This window comes from Pristiophorus japonicus, chromosome 13 (genome assembly GCF_044704955.1).
Source record: "Pristiophorus japonicus isolate sPriJap1 chromosome 13, sPriJap1.hap1, whole genome shotgun sequence".
Lineage (NCBI taxonomy): Eukaryota > Metazoa > Chordata > Chondrichthyes > Pristiophoridae > Pristiophorus > Pristiophorus japonicus.
Genome location: NC_091989.1, coordinates 18,644,362 through 18,662,451, shown reverse-complemented (window position 1 = coordinate 18,662,451; position 18,090 = coordinate 18,644,362). Strand labels below are relative to the sequence as shown.

Below are 18,090 nucleotides of genomic sequence, written 5' to 3'. Positions count from 1 at the left end.
ATAATGAACCATGATTCTGTGGTGTTCTATCTTTGTATACCTGAATAACATGATGTACCAAGCAAATGACTACTTCGGAATTTCCCTTGAAGAAGTACAAGTAATGTCCGAGATAAATGTGACTACCTTGTACAATTAACACAATATGCATGAACAATAAATTGAGTGTTGAAGTGTTGGTTTATTTTGCAATTCTTTTCCACATTCTAAAATTATCTTTCTTTTGTCAAATCAGTAATCGAGGTTTTGGAGAACAATGTGGGCTCAAACATTGTATAAACACTGCAGGTCCCTGCATCAGCAGATAGAATAGTTCAGTTTAATTAAGTTCTTAACCGGACTCCTGCAATTAGCTTCTCTGTTATAAATGAGCCTTTTCAAACCAACTATTGATTCTCGCCACCTGTTGGTATTCCTTTTTTGTTGATTCCTTTTATTGAGCCTTGGAGTGCTGTCATCAGGGAACTGACTGGAAGGAGTTTTCTGACCTTAATAGTATGACGGGGGTTGGAGCTTGACTAATATCAGTGGAACATTTGTTTTTACCTGGGATGTTTCAGTGATGCTGTCATTACCATTTACAATGTGATTTTTCAGCTTCCCCACCCTGTCAGGGAGAGTAACTCAGTCAGATTCCATGATGACATCAACATTCAGTGTTCAAACCAAGATATTCAAACAAACAGTAAGAAAAAAAAGTAAAGGGTAATTCAAATTTGTTGCTCTGAAATTTGTTTATAAAAGTGTTATTCATGGTCAAACTCTTTATTCTTATGTACATTGTATGGAATTCAAAATAATTCAACAGATCTTTGCTGCATATCACTGCAGTTTTTTGGATATTTTCTTACACGATCAATAAGTGAGAACTCTCAAGAAAGGCAAAGGAAAAACATAACTGCTATGATATCTTTGCTGTGTAACAAATATCTTTTCAAATATGTTGCTGACCTGTCTGTGATTTAAGGGTGCATTTACATTGCACGCAGCAAACTGAGCAAGGAATGCTCTCAAATTTGCTGTTAACTTTGCGAAACATTTACAATGCCTCTGTCAAATCCAATTTTTGTTCCTCCATCTGAAGCCAGTTCACTGATGAAATTCAATGCAGTAAATGCAAGGTCCGATACATTGGGGGAAAAAAAACACGTGGGATATACTTACTTGAGTGCTGTTGAACGAGTTGGGGAGAGTCTGAAAGAGATCTGGGAGTGATAGTCGACTCAACCTTTATCATGTTTCGCAATTGCAGAGAAGTAATGCATGAAGCAAGCAGAATACTATACAATCAACAGCGTGTACGTCAGAAACTGTCTAACATTATGCTAGTGCTATCACTTTAGTCAAGTTACATCTCGAGTAAATGCACTTAATTGAGGCCAATTTGGCACAAGGGAAACTTCTGCAACTTGGAGCTAGTGCAGAGAAAGGCCAGAAGGCTGATCTCTCATGTCAGGATTGAGTTGTGTGGGAAAAGTTCAATACAACCCATGCCTCTTTTGAAAGTAATTCCCCTCCTTGCTCGTTCCTTACTGAAATAAAATGAATCTTCATAATACTTTGATCTAATAAAGCGGTACTGTTGGTTATGGTCTTTGAATATATACCCTGGTTTACTCGATAAGTAAGCTCTCGATTGGTCCGTTATTTAGATACTTTAGAAAGTACTTGGATGTGCACTTGACGTGCCGTAATCTACAGGGCTACGGACCAAGAGCTGGAAAGTGCAATTAGGCTGGATAGCTCTTTGTTGGCCAGTGCGGACACGGTGGACCGAAATGGCCTCCTTCCGTGCTGTAAATTTCTATGATTCTATGCCCCATGCATGGAGCATGTTTCTCCTTGGACGTAACTAATACATAAAATTATAAACAAGCTGGAGAACAGCCTGGTAGCATACAATGGAAAAGAACAACTCCTCTCTGTCTGTCATGATGCTGCTAAACTGTGAGTGACATACCTGGACCGCAAAAACCTGGCAGTAAGACGTGCCAAATAACAAAATAGAAAATAGTAGTACAATTAAACTGTCGTAGGCTTGTAACAAACACAAAATCAAGCAGAACCATGAGAGAAAAATAGTGAAAATATACAAGTGCATTTTCTTTTAATCTACTTGCGCGGCCAGATCAATGTTTATTTTCTACCAAAATGTGGCACACCATCATCTGGTGCATGTGTAAATGGAAAGATTAGAACTTGGGTTAGAATTTACCATGATAGATTTTCAGATGATAGGTTTCCCTTGATGGCTCAGTGGGTAAATGCTGACCATGGTGCAGGACGAAGCCAAATGGATCAGAAGATTCGAGCGGAGGTAACGGATCTCAGTTAGTGCAGAAATTGGGGCACCCTTTGGCTCGAGAGTGGGGAAAAAGTCAACTCGGGTTCCCATTTCTGATCCCCATTCAGCCACCCTGCAATCCAATGCATGCAGGCAAACCGTGGGCTCTGCTGTGAAATCCTCCATGGTTGAGCAGCATGCCAGCATTCACTGCCTCGGCTCACTTGGACAAACTGCTCAAGAGCTGCATGCACCCAATAAAAGTCGGTACCTTCAGGAAAAAGGGGAGGGAAGGATTTTCAGCTGAAAAGGTTTGCGTGGGAATTCCATGTGTAACACTGCTTTGCTTGCTGGTGGTGTTGCATCAAGTCACTTCCCAAATTTGCTGATGTTTCGATAGTTTGTGAGAGACGATCCCGATGGTCTTAGGCAGGTGGTTGACAAAGGCGTCGGTGACGGCACAAACTGAATTTAAGGGAACATGTTGACAGTTGCTTTAGCCTGGGTGATTTAGGTCAGCTGAAAGGGAAACCAAGAATAGTAGTGCCCACTTAAAACCTGAAGGGGGCTTTTCAGGAGCATGTACCAGGTATTTGATCTTGTGACTAGCAGAGTTAAAACTAATAACTTAAAGATGTTATTGGCTTTAAACTGTTAAATCATAGGAAAGATGAGAATCATGGAGCATCCAGCCACAATGGAATGCTGCCAATTTTTCTGTTGAGATGGGGTATAATGATGCGATGAGGCCATTCGGTCCATTGTGCTATGCTGGTTCTTTCCAAGAGCTATCCAATTAGTCCCACTTCCCTGCTCTTAACCCTGCAAATTTTTCACCTTCCGGTATTAATCCAATTCCCTTTCGAAAATTATTGTTTTATCTGCTTCTACCACCCTTTCAGGCAGTGCATTCCAGATCGTAACAACTCTGCATTACAATTTTTTTCCTTGTGTCGCCTCTAGTTCTTTATCAATAACCTTAAATTTGTGTCCTTTCGTTATTGAAGCTTCTGCCACTGGCAATAGTTTCTCCTTATTTACTCTTATCAAAACCCTTCATGATTTTGAACACCTCTATCAAATCTCTCCTTAACGCTGTCTGCTCTAACACCAGCAACAACTTTCATTTATGTAGCGTCTTTAATGTACTAAAACATTCCAAGGCATTTCACATGAGCATTATCAAACTAAATTTGACACCGAGCCACATTGAGATATTAGGCCAGTGTCGAAGAGGAAGGTTTTAAGGAGTATCTTAAAGGAGATAAGAGGTAGAGAGCTGGAGAGATTCAGGGAGGGAATTCCAGAACTTAGGGTCTTGGCAGCTGAAGGCATGGTGGAGCGATTTAAAATCGAGAGGCTAGAATTGGAGGAACGCAAATGTTCCCTGTAATTTTTTTTTTTACCCCTGGGGCCATTCAAAATACCATGTAAGTACGGTTTTACATTAAAAAGCCGGCCGCGCGGGTTCCCTGGAGCGTCTCACAGCTTACAGGGAACGTTGGTTGCAGGACTGAAGTAGATTACAAAGATCGGGAGGGGCGAGGCCATGGAGTGACTTGAAAACAAGGATGAGAATTTTAAAATCGAGGCGTTGCTTAACCCAAAGCCAATGTTGGTCAATGAGCACAGGGATGATGGCTGAATAGGACTTGGTGTGAATTAGGACACGGGCAGCAGAGTTTTGGATGCCTTTCAGTTTGTGGAGGGTGAAAGATGGGAGGCCTGCCAGGAGTGGGTTGGAATAGTTAAGTCTTGAGTTAATAACGGCATGGATGAGGGTTTCAGCAGTAGATAAGCTCAAGCAGGGTCGGAATTGAGCGGTGTTATGCAGGTTGAAATAGGCGGTCTTAGCGATGGTGTGAATATGTGGTCGGAAGCCCATCTCGAAGTCAAATATGACACCAAGGTTGCCAACAGTCTTGTTCAGTCTCGGACAGTTGCCAGGGAGAGGGATGGAGTCGGTGGCGTGGGATCAGAGTTTGTAGCAGGGACCGAAGGCAATGACTTTAGTCTTCCCAATATTTAGTTGGAGGAAATTTCTGCTCATCAAGTACTGGATGTCAGACAAGCAGTCAGACAATTCCGAGACAGTGGAGGGATTGAGCGAGGTGGTGGTCATGTTGAGGTGGGTATACTCAGCGTACATGTGGAAACTGACATGTATCCACGTAACGACTGCCCCTTTAATCCCATGGGCTTTAATTTTGCCAACAAGTCTATTACGTGGCACTTTTATCAAACGCCTTTTGAAAGTCCACAATATAAACCGCAAAACCCTCACCAATCCTTTGCATTCGTTCATCAAAGAACTTAATCAAATCATAATTTTAAACAACAACAATACAGTCTCTGTTTGACAGACGAGCAGTGACCCCATTGATGTATTGTAGATAAATAACATTTTAAAAATAAATAAACAAGTGGCCACAGAGAAAGTCACGTTTGTTGAACTTTTCTGAAGGTTTTTCTCCTCTCAATAAATAGAAAAACTTTACCTATTAACAAGATAATCTGTTTCATTCTATTGGTATTGACGAAGGATTGGCAATGGTCCTGTAAACTACTGAGTGATTATGTTGCATGCTATTGAATCGTCTATGTGGACTGTGAAGCTACAACGAAAATGCATCCTCCAGAATAAAGTCTAAATATCTCTTTAAATGCTTAAGTTTGTATTAGTATTTGAGGATGTTGAATCAATAGTGCCATGGCGAAGTTGGTTGCGAATTACTTCATCCCAGTGAAGCAATGAATACTAATTCCCGAAGTCAGGTTATTGTGAGCTTTATTTCATTGCCTGAAATGAAAAAAACAATGAACTGTCTCTCTGCCACTGCAAAAGTCTCACTAAATGCATTTAAATTGAAGGCTATTTACAAATCTCTCCAGAAGTCCACGATGGTTAAATCTTGGATAATGGATGACAGCAAGTGTTCTATGGATTTTTACTTGCATTCCAGTGAGTAAGATCACATGTTATATGGGTCTTTCACCAGGGAAAGGGAAAAGATCGGTGTATCATTTATCATTGATTGTTGTCTAACGTATTTGGGCTGACAAAAACAAACTGTGGCATTGGTCAGGATTAGTTTCAGAAATGAAAGGAAACTTTTTTTTTTCAGGGATTTTGTGCAAAAAAAAAACAAACATCGTTGGCATTTTAAGAATAAGCAGCACAATTATTTTGAGCAGATTCCCATGGAGCTGTGAGAACCACATACGTAAAAGCACGAAGATAATTGGATAATGTACAGGTCTCGACTCATCATCATCATAGGCGGTCCCTCAAAACGAGGATGACTTGCTTCCATTCCAAAAAAAGATGAGTTCACAGGTGTTTCAATGAAGGACCCGAACTACATTCTCAAGGGTGGAAGATGCCTGTGCGTGGATTTTTTTTAACGTGTGATGGCTGTTGCACATCAGCCACCCGACAAATGTTGTTGCAGATGTTGATGGCCTTTTAAGTTGGGGGCAAGGGAGCAAAACCTATTTTCGAATTATTCGAATTATTCAATTTGGAGCAGGAGTGAGAACTTCTGAATCTATCCCAATGTAATTGAAATTTGGCTGGTATTTGAAAATCCCACTCAAGATGCACTTTTCTTTGAGTGTTGCTTACTGTTTTAGTCAATAACATAGTGCCTTTTCAAGCTAGAAATTGCTGGGTGGAGGAATGTGATTGCTTCTGACTACATTGAAGAGGATAAAGGGAAAATTAAATCCAGGCTGTTCTTGCACAGAGGGCTATTTACAAACAAATGAAGGCAGCTTGTCTGCTATTTCAGCTGCACAATGCTGTTTAAAATTCTCTTTTTTCACTCTTCACATATCTAACATATTAATATCCATTCTCGTGTCAGCAGTGCAAATACCCATCTTGTGATATTGCCCACAGAGTAGCTCAATATTGCAGCCCACAAGACACAAAAAAAATGGTCTTCCTGAAAATGGCATTGGTTAATTAATGAAATTCTGCGAATGGGGTAATTGATTTCATATTCAAAAGTTAGAGTGCATTATTGTAATCTCAATTTTTGCTGTGAGGTCACAATGCAAAGAGTTTGTGGTTTTTCTCAATCCAGTATGAAAAATACAATGAATTAACTTTTATGACTCATCCAGTTAGTGTGTATTTGCTCTCTGCATTTGACACACACACAGCTATAGATGTTTGCTTCAGAACTTGTTTGCCATTGCTCTGCTAATTTTTGTTTATCTTCACTACAGTTACTGATGAGGAAGTCGGAAAGCGAATTTCCGAAGAGCTGGCACAAGATCGAGCCAGGCAAGATTTGAATCTACAAAAGAGGTTAGTGTGGTGTGTGTGTGTGTATGGATTTTTAAGGCTTTCTTCATCCCAGCGTCCATCCAAGTATTCTGATATGATGACGGGTGCTTTGTCCTCATTATCTGCTCTTCACTTGCCATATAGAATACACCTCCCTAAATGTGAATAACATTTTATCACTGATTGCTGCTCCTGCAAAAAAATGTTATGACTTCTATCGTGCTTCTTTCTATTTTGGTGTGATTGGACATCAGTTCTCTTGAAATTCAAATGTTTAAAAAATTGCATTTGAAAATCCGATGTCCCAGGTCTGTACGAAGTTTCCATGAACCCAGGAAGGCATCGGAAAAGCTGTGTTTCAGCGTGCAATGCGCATGCGCTGAAAAATGGTTTTTCCAATCTGTTAAGTTTCTGGCTTGACAGATCTCGCGCATATCGGAAGCGAGGACACTTGCAGGGCAAGATTTCCGATATTTACGAATATCTTGCCCTGCAAATCTCCTTTCAAATCTTGTGCCTGAAAAAGCAGGCGTATAGCCCACTTTTACAGGCGCAAGTGTTTAAAAATACATAAAACATGCAAATTAAATTAAATAAACACATATGAAAACATAATTTATTGTTTAAAAACCCTTCCCACTATGGTAAGTTTATTTTAAAGCATCTTTTTTTAAAAAAAAGTCAGGAAAATATTTTTTATAAGAACTTGAATTTAAATGATTCTTAAATATGTCATGTATTTTTCTATTTGTTGTTTTTTTTGTGTTTGGGTGGGTGGGGGTGCGGTGGTGGGTTCTCATTCATAATAATGGTAACACCAACTTACGGAATTCCCATTATTATGAATGAGAAAATACTGTACCTTGATTGGCTGTCCAGAGCCATGTGACTGCAGCTTCAGCCCTGTGCACGCATGCGCTCCGATGCATAGTAGTGAAGGCCTCAGGCTCAGAAGTTCAAACAGGCGCAGCAGCAACAGGTCAGTGCGCAGTTTTTTACCTTTTTTCTTTAGTTTGCCCACGAGAAGTCCTCTGGGCCTGAAATTCCGATAATGTGTTATTGATTTTTAATTTGTACCAAATTTCAACCAACTTTGCAGTAGTGACTGCATGTCATGGTAATTCACTGTATATAAAGTGATTTAGCAAGTGCTGAGAGCTGTGATAAAGTTCTATATAAATGCATGGTTTTTGTTCTTCAGTTTTCATGCATAACATCAAATGTTGAAGGCTGTTTTACTGGCATACCACCATTCAAGTTCCTTTTGTTAAAATGTGAAGTGGATTCATGTTCCATCTTCCTCAGCTTCTCCATCCAGGTCCAGATAGTTCGATTGCACAGATGGGTGGGAGTTCAAAATGAATCCATTTGCTCCAGGAGGCAGCCAAGAAATCTTGTGGACTTGATTACTTTTGACCTCCGTAATGCTGAATCTATAATAATAATTCAGTTTTTGTCTGTCCTGCGGTTTGTCTGTCCGCGGGCAGGTCCAGAGGCTAGGAGCATGTGGTCCGGACTGAGTGGCACCAATGGGCGATCAGGGCCCGCACGGCCTCGCGACCAATTAGAGCGGAGAGCATTGGGTTTGCTCCAGTGAGGACACGGCAGTGGATGAGGCGGAGCCAATGGCCACGGGCACTGGGGGCGCGGGGCCTCCATAGGCGTTGCTGCAGAACCGAGAAGAATGCGTGGCGGGAGCGGCGAGAGAGAGAGGGTGGGTGTGAGGGAAAGATAGTTGGGAGAGGGAGAGCAGAGAGAGAAGGGAAGGAGGACATTAGGGTTGATTCTATAGACGAAGATGATAACATTGTAAACAAGTACTGTTGCAATAAAGATTTGACCGCAAATGTTATGTGGGTCTCTGCTCATATGTAATCTAAAGTGCTGTACCCAAGAGGGGGAACTCACATCTTGCTTCAAGAGTTGTTGAATTTCAGCTTCCGATATCCCCATGGAGAGAGATTACTCTTCAGTACTTAGTTAACAACATGATGAAGCACCAATAGCAATTGCATGCAGCAGTGAGATTTCCACAGCATCATATGTGGAAGTGTTTATTCATAAAGATATTAACAGAAGGCAACATTCAAGAACCCATTACGTATCAGATTTGTTCATTGTAATCTCAAACTCCTGTGTTTTTTAAATATGCTCCAGTTGCTTTTTCAACCAAACCATGGGTTATTCTTATTGATCAGTTTCTCATGCCATTGTCTCACAAAACTGAGTAAATGTGAGCTGTACACTCAAGGAAAAGGTAGGTCTGTTTTTCTCCATTTGAAGTTGTTCTGTGCTGGTGGTAGAAGTGTTGCATTTGAAAGAGGACTGGTGGAACTCCTGGTGCTGAATACGTTCAGGTAATAAGTTGTGCTGGAATTTTAACTATTGAGCCACAGGATTTGCAGCTGTAACACAAAAACAGGTCACAAAAGTGCCGAAAATCTGAAACTAAAAATGGTGGAAATTAATAGATTATTCAAGATCAGGAAGAGAAAGACTCGGTTGATATTTTGTCTGGCATTCTTCCTCAAAACTCTTAAGAGCAGGCAGGAGCGATCCTTTATTGGAGTGTCCAAAATCCAAGAGCAGAAGGGAGAACAAGTGGTTGAGATCACAAGTACACGAATGCCAATTGCTTTCACACACAGGCAGCTAATGGTTTTCATAGTGTCTGTACCTTGCTGTGGACTTGTCTTATTTCATTTTGATAATTTTTTAGTGCTTTGTTTCAGTTTGCGGCATGCACTGTAGCTGTAAGAAAGAAAGGCTTGCACTTAAGGGCATACCGTCAAAGCAGTTCCCACAGTGAATACAAATGGTAATGAGATGAATGATCAGTTGGTATGTTTTTAGTGCTGCACTGGAGGAATGTTGGCCAGGATATTAGAAAAATGAAACAATTCAAGGGAAGGTTAAAATAAATTCTTCAGAGATGGTGGTCAGATGGAATCTCTGCTATTTCGAAACATGGAAACATAGAAAATAGGTGCAGGAGTAGGCCATTCAGCGGTTCGAGCCTGCACCACCATTCAGTGAGATCATGGCTGATCATTCACCTGAGTCCCCCTTTCCTGCTTTCTCTCCATGCCCCTTGATCCCTTTAGCCTTTAGGGCCATATCGAATTCCCTCTTGAATATATCCAATGAATTGGCATCAACAACTCTCTGCGGTAGGGAATTCCACAGGTTAACAACTCTCTTGAGTGAAGAAGTTTCGCCTCATCTCAGTCCGAAATGGCTTACCCCTTATCCTTACACTGTTTCCCCCTAGTTCTAGACTTCCCCAACATCGGGAACATACTTCCTGCATCTAACCTGTCCAGTCCCGTCAGAATTTTATGTTTCTATGAGATCCCCTCTCATCCTTCTAAACTCCAGTGAATAAAGGCCCAGCCGATCCAGTCTCTCCTCGTATGTCAGTCCAGCCATCCCGGGAATCAGTCTGGTGAACCTTCGCTGCACTCCCTCAAGAGCAAGAACGTCCTTCCTCAGATTAGGAGACCAAAACTGAACAGAATATTCCAGGTGAGGCCTCACCAAGGCCCTGCACAACTGCAGTAGGGAGCTCCCTGCTCCTATACTCAAAACCCCTAGCTGTGAAGGCCAACATACCATTTGCCGCCTTCACCGCCTGCTGTACCTGCATGACAACTTTCAATGACTGATGTACCATGATACCCTGGTCTCGTTGCACCTCCCCTTTTCCTAATCTGCCACCATTCAGATAATATTCTGCCTTCGTGTTTTTGCCCCCAATGTGGATAACCTCACATTTATCCACATTATACTGCATCTGCTATGCATTTGCCCACTCACCTAACCTGTCCAAGTCATCCTGCAGCCTCTTGGCATCCTCCTCACAGCTCACACCGCCAACCAGTTTAGTGTCATCTGCAAACTTGGAGATATTACACTCAATTCCTTCATCCAAATCATTAATGTATATTGTAAATAGCTGGGGTCCCAGCACTGAGCCCTGCAGCACCCCACTAGTCACTGTTTGCCATTCTGAAAAGTACCTGTTTCTCCCGACTCTCTGCTTCCTGTCTGCCAACCTGTTCTATCCACGTCAGTACATTATCCCCACTACCATGTGCTTTAATTTTGCACACCAATCTCTTGTGTGCGACATTGTCAAAAGCCTTTTGAAAGTCCAAATACACCACATCTGCTGGCACTCCCTTGTCCACTCTACTAGTTACATCCTCAAAAAATTGCAGAAGATTTGTCGAGCATGATTTCCCCTTCATAAATCCATGTTGACTTGGACCGATCCTGTCACTGCTTTCCAAATGCGCTGTTATTTCATCTTTAATAATTGATCCAACATTTTCCCCACTACTGATGTCAGGCTAACTGGTCTATAATTACCAGTTTTCTCTCTCCCTCTTTTTTAAAAAGTGGTATTACTTTACCTACCCTCCAGTCCATAGGAACTGATCCAGAGTCGATAGACTGATGGAAAATGATCACCAATGCAGCCACTATTTCTAAGGCCACTTCCTTCAGTACTCTGGGATGCTGACTATCAGGCCCCGGGGATTTATCGGCCGTCAGTCCCATCAATTTCCCTCATGCAATTTCCTGCCTAATAAGGATATCCTTCAGTTCCTCTTTCTCACTGGATCCTTGGTCCCCTTGTACTTCCGGAAGGTTATTTGTGTCTTCCTTTGTGAAGACAGAACCAAAGTATTTGTTCAACTGGTCTGCCGTTTCTTTGTTTACCATTGCTGAAGCAGTCTGTTAATGATATTGAAGGGTATTAGATAGTTGGTTGTTAAAGAAGAATACGAGAGAGCAAGCAGGCAAGTGGGACTTGACTAGTTGGCTGTGCAGAGAAAAACAGACTTGATGAGCTGAAGTTTGATTCTGTGCTCAAATCTAGAATTGCATAAACTACCTGCTTTTCTTCATATAATGTGATGCAATCTTTAGCTTCCATCTGCACAGCCAGAACAGACAGATGGAGCTTCAGTTTAATTTATCTTCCAAAGAGTAGCATCTCCAAAAATGTTAGACTCCCTCCGAGTTCCACTCTGCAGTGTTAGGCTTGATTATGCACTCTAGTCTTGTGGCTGGAACCCACAACCTGCTGACTCAGAGAGGCAAGTGTGCCCAACAACTGAGTCGAACTGATGCTCCAGTACAGATAGACCTGCAGGAGCCAATTTTGAGTGCAGCAACCACTGACTAATTGGCAACAAGTTGTCACAAAAAGGAAGTAATGGCACTTCCAAATTATGTATATGAACAATAACCAGTTAATTGAGCTAGATTTAGAAGTTGTCCTCCTCAAAATCTGATCATAGCCAATATAAAAATGTGGATTTTTTTTTAATTACTTAGTTACCAGGAGCTATATTTCAAAAAAGCAAGATAAATAGCCTTGTTTGTGTCAAAGCAGAAAAAATGGCATGCTTTCATATAAGCAGCAAAAATGGAATCTGTGCATTACTGGGGAAAAAAGTGATTTAGCACTTTAATAAGATGCCATTGTGAATCATGGCAGGCGGAAACCAACATGTAAAATTGCTTTAATATTGGAATTCTCTGAATAAACTGAAAACATGCTAATATTCATATTTATTGATGCAATGTCTGGAAGCTACAGTAGTTCATAAAATGTTAATGAGCACGATGACTCAAGGAGAGGGGAAACCTCGGCTCTTACAACAGCCTACAATTCTAAGCTAGTTGATAAAGAAGAAAATTGTTCATTTCATCTAATGGAATTTTTTTTCTCAATATTCTGACAAATGTTTACCATTTTGCATGCATGCTAATGTAGAAAACTTTGGTTTATGTTGTGTAATTTGGTGGAGCGCAAGGTCCCTCACGCATAAATTACACAATGCCTTCAGGCCTCATTCAACACAGTTTGAACAACAACTTCAGCATTGCAAAATTAGAAAGGATGTACTTTTACCCCGCTTTGTCCCTAAGTCTCCCCACATGGCAGTCCCCAGCCACAAGTAACTTTCCCATGGTATTTTGCCCATCTTCCATTTCTCCTGTTGGGAATATTTTGGATTATTTGTCCACTCAGTTTTTCCTTGATAACATCGCTAAATTCTTGTGCGATACTTGGATGTAATTTTATGACATTGGAAATTAGTGAAGATTCCTTTCAGTTTAACATGTGACTAAATAAAAGATCGTTCCAAGCGATAATGTTAATGTATAGAATTTAACACCAACTTTCAAACTTTATCTGATAAGTAGTGAACAGTTTTTTGAGAATCTCTTTAAATTCCAAACATCAGAAGGGAGGTAACACTATTGCAGTGTGTAAATCCACTGACAGTCTCAGCACCTGTTTTTTTTTCTACGCTAACATAATGGGCCCAAGTTTCCACATGATTTGCGCCTGATTTTTAGGAGCAACTGGTGGAGAACGGACTATCTTAGAAATCGCAATTCTCCACTTTTTTTTTTCTGCAGTTCTAGTCAGGTAGAACAGTTCTACTTTGGAACAGAATGTTTTCTTCAAAAGGGGGCGTGTCCGGCCGCTGACGCCTGATTTCAAAGTTTCCACAGTGAAAACGTACTCCAAACTAACTTAGAATGGAGCAAGTGAAGATTTTTGTAGAACTGAAAAAACCTGTTCTGCACATTAAAAAAAATCAGGCGCAGGTTACAAATTAGGCGCCCAGAACGAGGTGGGGGGGAAGGGAAGTCATTAAGTTCTACAATAAATCATTATTTATACTTCTACAAATATTATACAAATAAATCCAACCTGAATAAACATTTATAAGCAAAGAAAAGATTAAATAAACCATCTTCCTACCTGTGTGAAAGTGCTTCAGGCACGGAGAATGCTGCAGTCAGCCTGAGGCGCCCGTTCTTCCCGTGGGGGGGGCAGGAGGAGGCGCCCGTTCTTCCCGTGGCGGGGGGGGGAGGCGGAGGCGCCCGTTTTTCCCGCGGCGGAGGGGGGGGGAGGCGCCCGTTCTTCCCGCGGCAGGGGGAGGAGGCACCCGTTCTTCCCGCGGGGGGGCGGGGGAGGAGGCGCCCGTTCTTTCCCGTGGGGGGGGGGAGAGGAGGCGCCCGTTCTTCCCGCGGCAGGGGGAGGAGGCACCCGTTCTTCCCGCGGGGGAGGAGGCGCCCGTTCTTTCCCATGGGGGGGGGGGGGGAGATGAGGCGCCCGTTCTTCCCGCGGCGGGGGGAGGAGGCGCCCGTTCTTCCCGCGGGGGAGGAGGTGCCCGTTCTTTCCCGCGGGGGCGGGAGGAGGCGCCCGTTCTTCCCGCGGGGGGGGGAGGAGACAGTGAGAAGGCTGCAAGTGCTGATGTGCTGATGGCAATGTGCTTTTATTAAAAAATGTTCAAAAATTAAACAGCGACAAAGAACTACAAAAATGGCCGAGGGTTCGCGCACGCGCAGCGTTGCTGGCAGGAAAAAAACTAATTTAAATAGTACCCGCCCCCTCCCACTTACAAAATCGGTGCGAGTGCAGGCTCCGCCTCCCTGGGCGCCGCGCCAAACAGACAAGGAGCTGCAGAACGCTCCAGAATTGCGAGTTTTTTTTCCGGCGCCGTTTTAGGTGCGAACAACGGGCGCCCAGCTCGGAGGGGCGCCCGTTTTTTATCGTGTGGAAACTTGGGCCCAATATTTCAACAGCATGTGGCAGATACCAGCCTCAGCTTTGCCAGGTACCAATCTGTTGTATTTTTTTTTAAAAAGGACCCAACCAAAAAAAGATTAAAACTGGCAAATGTGTTCTGGCTTCAGAAAACATTTTAATACCAGAAAACAAAAGTATGGCACGTGTATTTTTGGCGTAGATAAATATTTGCCATTGATCCGCTTGCTGTGTCACTCCTTAGTGTGTCAGCTGATCTGGTAGTATTCACATCTTCAAGTCATACGGTTGTGAATTCAAATCATACACCAAGAGTTTGCACTCAAAATCGAAGCTTATATGCCAGAACAATACTAAGGCAGTGCTACATTGTTGGAGATTCAGTCCGACAGAGGAAATGTTAAACTGAGACCCCTTCCACCTGCCCTCGTGGTTCAAGTGGACATTAAAGATCCCATGCCATTATCAAAAGCAGGAGATTTCCCAGTATCCTGGTTAATATTGCTCTTATTCAACACAAACCAAAAATGTTATCTCGTTGCTGTTGATAGGATCTTGCTGTGTGCAGTATGGCTGCCACATTTGTTAACACAACAGTAGTTGCACTTCAAAATGTTTCATTTATGTGAAGCACGAGGTGATATTTCTGAGAGATGTGATAAGTCACTGAAAAACTATTGTGCAGTACTTCTGTGTTGCATGGTCTCCTTGAACATATTCTTTGCGTACATTGAAAATGCTAAGAGAAGCTGACACTTCAATTGTATCATCGAGGATTTTTCCTGTCCACTTTTTTTAGCATTAGGGAAAGCGTGCTTGTACTCTATAGTACCTGATTTAGTCCCATGTTACAATGAGATCGGCATAGTTATTACAAGTTGTTGAATATATTTGTGGCTTGTAGGGCCATAAATTGTTGTGTATCCATTTTCAGTATGCAGTGGGAAGTTGCTATGAGGAAATTGTGTGTTGGGGGTCCAGGAAATGAAGGTAAAATATCAATAACAAGAAGTCGTGATTTTTAAAAATGAAGAGATGATTGGGTTTAGATAAAGTGGTATTTGACTTTATAGTGGATGCAAAATAAAATTCCATCGAATGAAATTGGAAATATTTGGATTAAAATTGGATTATTGTCTAAATTGTTCCAGTTCAGCTGCAACTAATTGTCCATTTCAGCATCACAGTCTTTCTCTGAGATGTGCAGCCCATTTCAGGTCATTGTCAGAATCTGAAAAACTAGTGTCAAGGGAAAGCATCCAAAGCACGTGTATTTTTCAAAATGTTTTCAGAAGTTCAAGTTGCTTTCTCTGTCTTGTCAGAATTTGATCATAATATTCAGTCAGCTTTTGATAAACTAAAATTCTGTTCAATCAGATTAATTAGCAAAGCATTCCATTACAGGAGCTCACTGCAATACAAAATCTGCATGTTTACTGTATCTGTAATATATACTGCAAGTGAGTTGCCCAATCATGCAGAAACCATGTGTATTAATGCACTGCAACGGAATTGTCAGGTGTGGATTGACACTTAGGATTTTTCAGGAAGTGGGTTCCTGATTGCAGTGTGGTTGCCCGTGGGCAAGCACTGAACAAAGTACGCAGGAAGGAGAAACTTGAGGGAAGGACCACCTCTTGTGCACATCCTTGCAGCTTGTTCAAAAACAAACAAGGCCTGGAAGAAGTGAGTCTGCAACCCCCTTCGAAGAAAAGGCAAGACAAAACAAAGAAAAACCCAAGTTAATTGAAAGTGATCCGACTTGAATCTGTAATCGTTTTGTGTTGTGCTGTTTTAATCGAAGTTCAAATGACGTGGACTTTGATTTCACTGGAAAGTGCATTAAGGTTTCTGCACGAAGACGGGCAGCTATTTAATCCAAGAGGCAGTATATTGAGTCATTGTTTGTAGTATGGGATCTAGCTGTTAGAGACTAATAATACAACTGACCATTAGAAGAGTTTTCATTTTAAATCGAATCAATGTGGACTAATCTGCTCCTGTGCTCTGTGAACCTGTTCAATTGATAAGACAGCTGATGTTCCAGAACTGGCTTTTTGCTGTAGCTGCTGCCATGGTCTGTAATCTCCATTTGAGACTTGGCTTTGCTTGATGAGGGCAATATATTAACACTGTGTTGCAGGAATCAGTTGCTGGTGTTGCTCCACAAGACTCTGAACAGACAAAATGAATACTGCAAGGAGAACATGTAGTTCAAGTTTAGAAATATAATGGAAATATTTAGGGGGGCAGCTTAATATGTAATTTCTGATAGTTGTACCTAAAATTTAAGTGCAGAAATACTGGAAAAACATTGTAAAACCAAACCAAATCATTGGCAAATTTGCATAATAACTTTTCATCTGCTTGCAACTCCTCCCTTCACAACCAAAAAAACAGAAGTAGATGAGCAGTTTTGGAAATCACCAAAATCTTCTCAATGCAATCATTCCTGTCCCTCGTCATTGAACCATGATGTTTGATGTACCGGTGCATCCTGTTTATTCAAATTGAGTTTGAAACTGATTCCATGTATTGTTCTATTTTGACAATCTACATTCATATAGCATTTTCAACATTGCAAATGTTTCAAGGAAATTCACAGATCGTCGAAGAATTCGGAATGATGACCATAAGCAGGCTGGAAGAGAGATTGTGAGGAGGCTTTTGAAAGCAGGGAGACCAGTAGGAAGGTGGAGGAGTTTAGGGAAAGAGTTAACAAAGAATAAGGCCACCCATGGTAGTATAGGAAGTGATGGTGTGGAGATGACCTGGAGGCCAGAGTTAGAGGACTGGAGAACATGGGCTGGTCTGTCGAGCTCAGAGGTTGCAGATATAGGATAAGTTGAGGCACCAGAAAGATTTGTAAACAAGAACAACAACTTGTATTTATATAACGCCTTTAACACAGTAAAACATCCCAAGGCGCTTCACACAAGCATTTTAAAACAAAAATTGACACCAAGCCACATTAGGAGAAATTGGGGCAGACTTGATCAAAGAGGTAGTTTTTATGGAGCGTCTTAAAGGAGGCGAGAAAGGTAAAGAGGCAGAGAGGTTTAGGGTGAGAATTCCAGAATTTGATTTTAATGCTTTGGGACTTGGGGAGCGAATGGTGATCAGTGAGGGATGCACAAGCAGGATAGTGCAGAACAGGATGTGGACAGCGGCGTTTTTGATGAATTGGAATTTGTGTGAAGTGGAACCCAACAGGAGTATGATGAACAAATAGAGACTGTAGAAAGTGTGAAGACAGATTTTAGCAACAGTGCTGTTGAGGAAGGGTGGAGGCATAGGTGTTAAGGAGGTGGAAGCTAAGCAGTCTCGGCGATGGGTGGGATAGAGGATTTGATGCTCGGTGTCCAACAGAATACCATCATTGTACATTGTGTGGTTCAGCCTGAGCTTACCAGGAAGGGATTTCTTTGGTGGGAGCAAAATCGGGTGGCTTCAGTTGGAGGAAGTTCTTGCTCACTTGATATCAGTCTAGCATTATGAAAATAGTCATAAAAGCTATCCTTTATCTAATTAGCTATACTTTCTGCTGTTGGCAGTATCGTTCTAGATTTGAGGATGATATCGACAAAGGATGTTGTATTAACTGTTGATTTTAAATGCCTTACGCTTAGAAAGAAAGGAAGCTAGAAATGCCTTTCCTAACTTCAGCGCCTCCCAAAGCACTTTGCAGCAAATTAAGTTGTTTTTTGAAGTGTAGTCACTGTTGTATTGTGGGAGTGAAAAAATTACCCAGAATTTGAAAATGGCACCTGTAAGAGCTTGCGTGAGTATCTGAGACATAATTCTCCTTTCAAAGTATTGTCACATCAATTCGAAGATGTTTTGTGACTCTAAATGCATGCGCTAACTTTTGACAACATTGAAATTATGAGCTAGTCTGGCATTTTTGAGTTACTCATTATTTCATTCAGAAAA

The 18,090-nt window shown here is 41.6% G+C and overlaps 1 protein-coding gene across 1 annotated transcript in view; it reads left to right on the top strand.

Annotated features, from left to right (window-relative positions):
- chchd3a (coiled-coil-helix-coiled-coil-helix domain containing 3a) overlaps positions 1 to 18,090 on the top strand; it is a 334,738-nt gene that overhangs the window by 96,606 nt on the left and 220,042 nt on the right. The window contains exon 3 of the mRNA XM_070897189.1: positions 6,518 to 6,599. Within this exon, the coding sequence (XP_070753290.1) occupies positions 6,518 to 6,599 (82 nt within the window). The remainder of the gene's footprint in view (positions 1 to 6,517; positions 6,600 to 18,090) is intronic.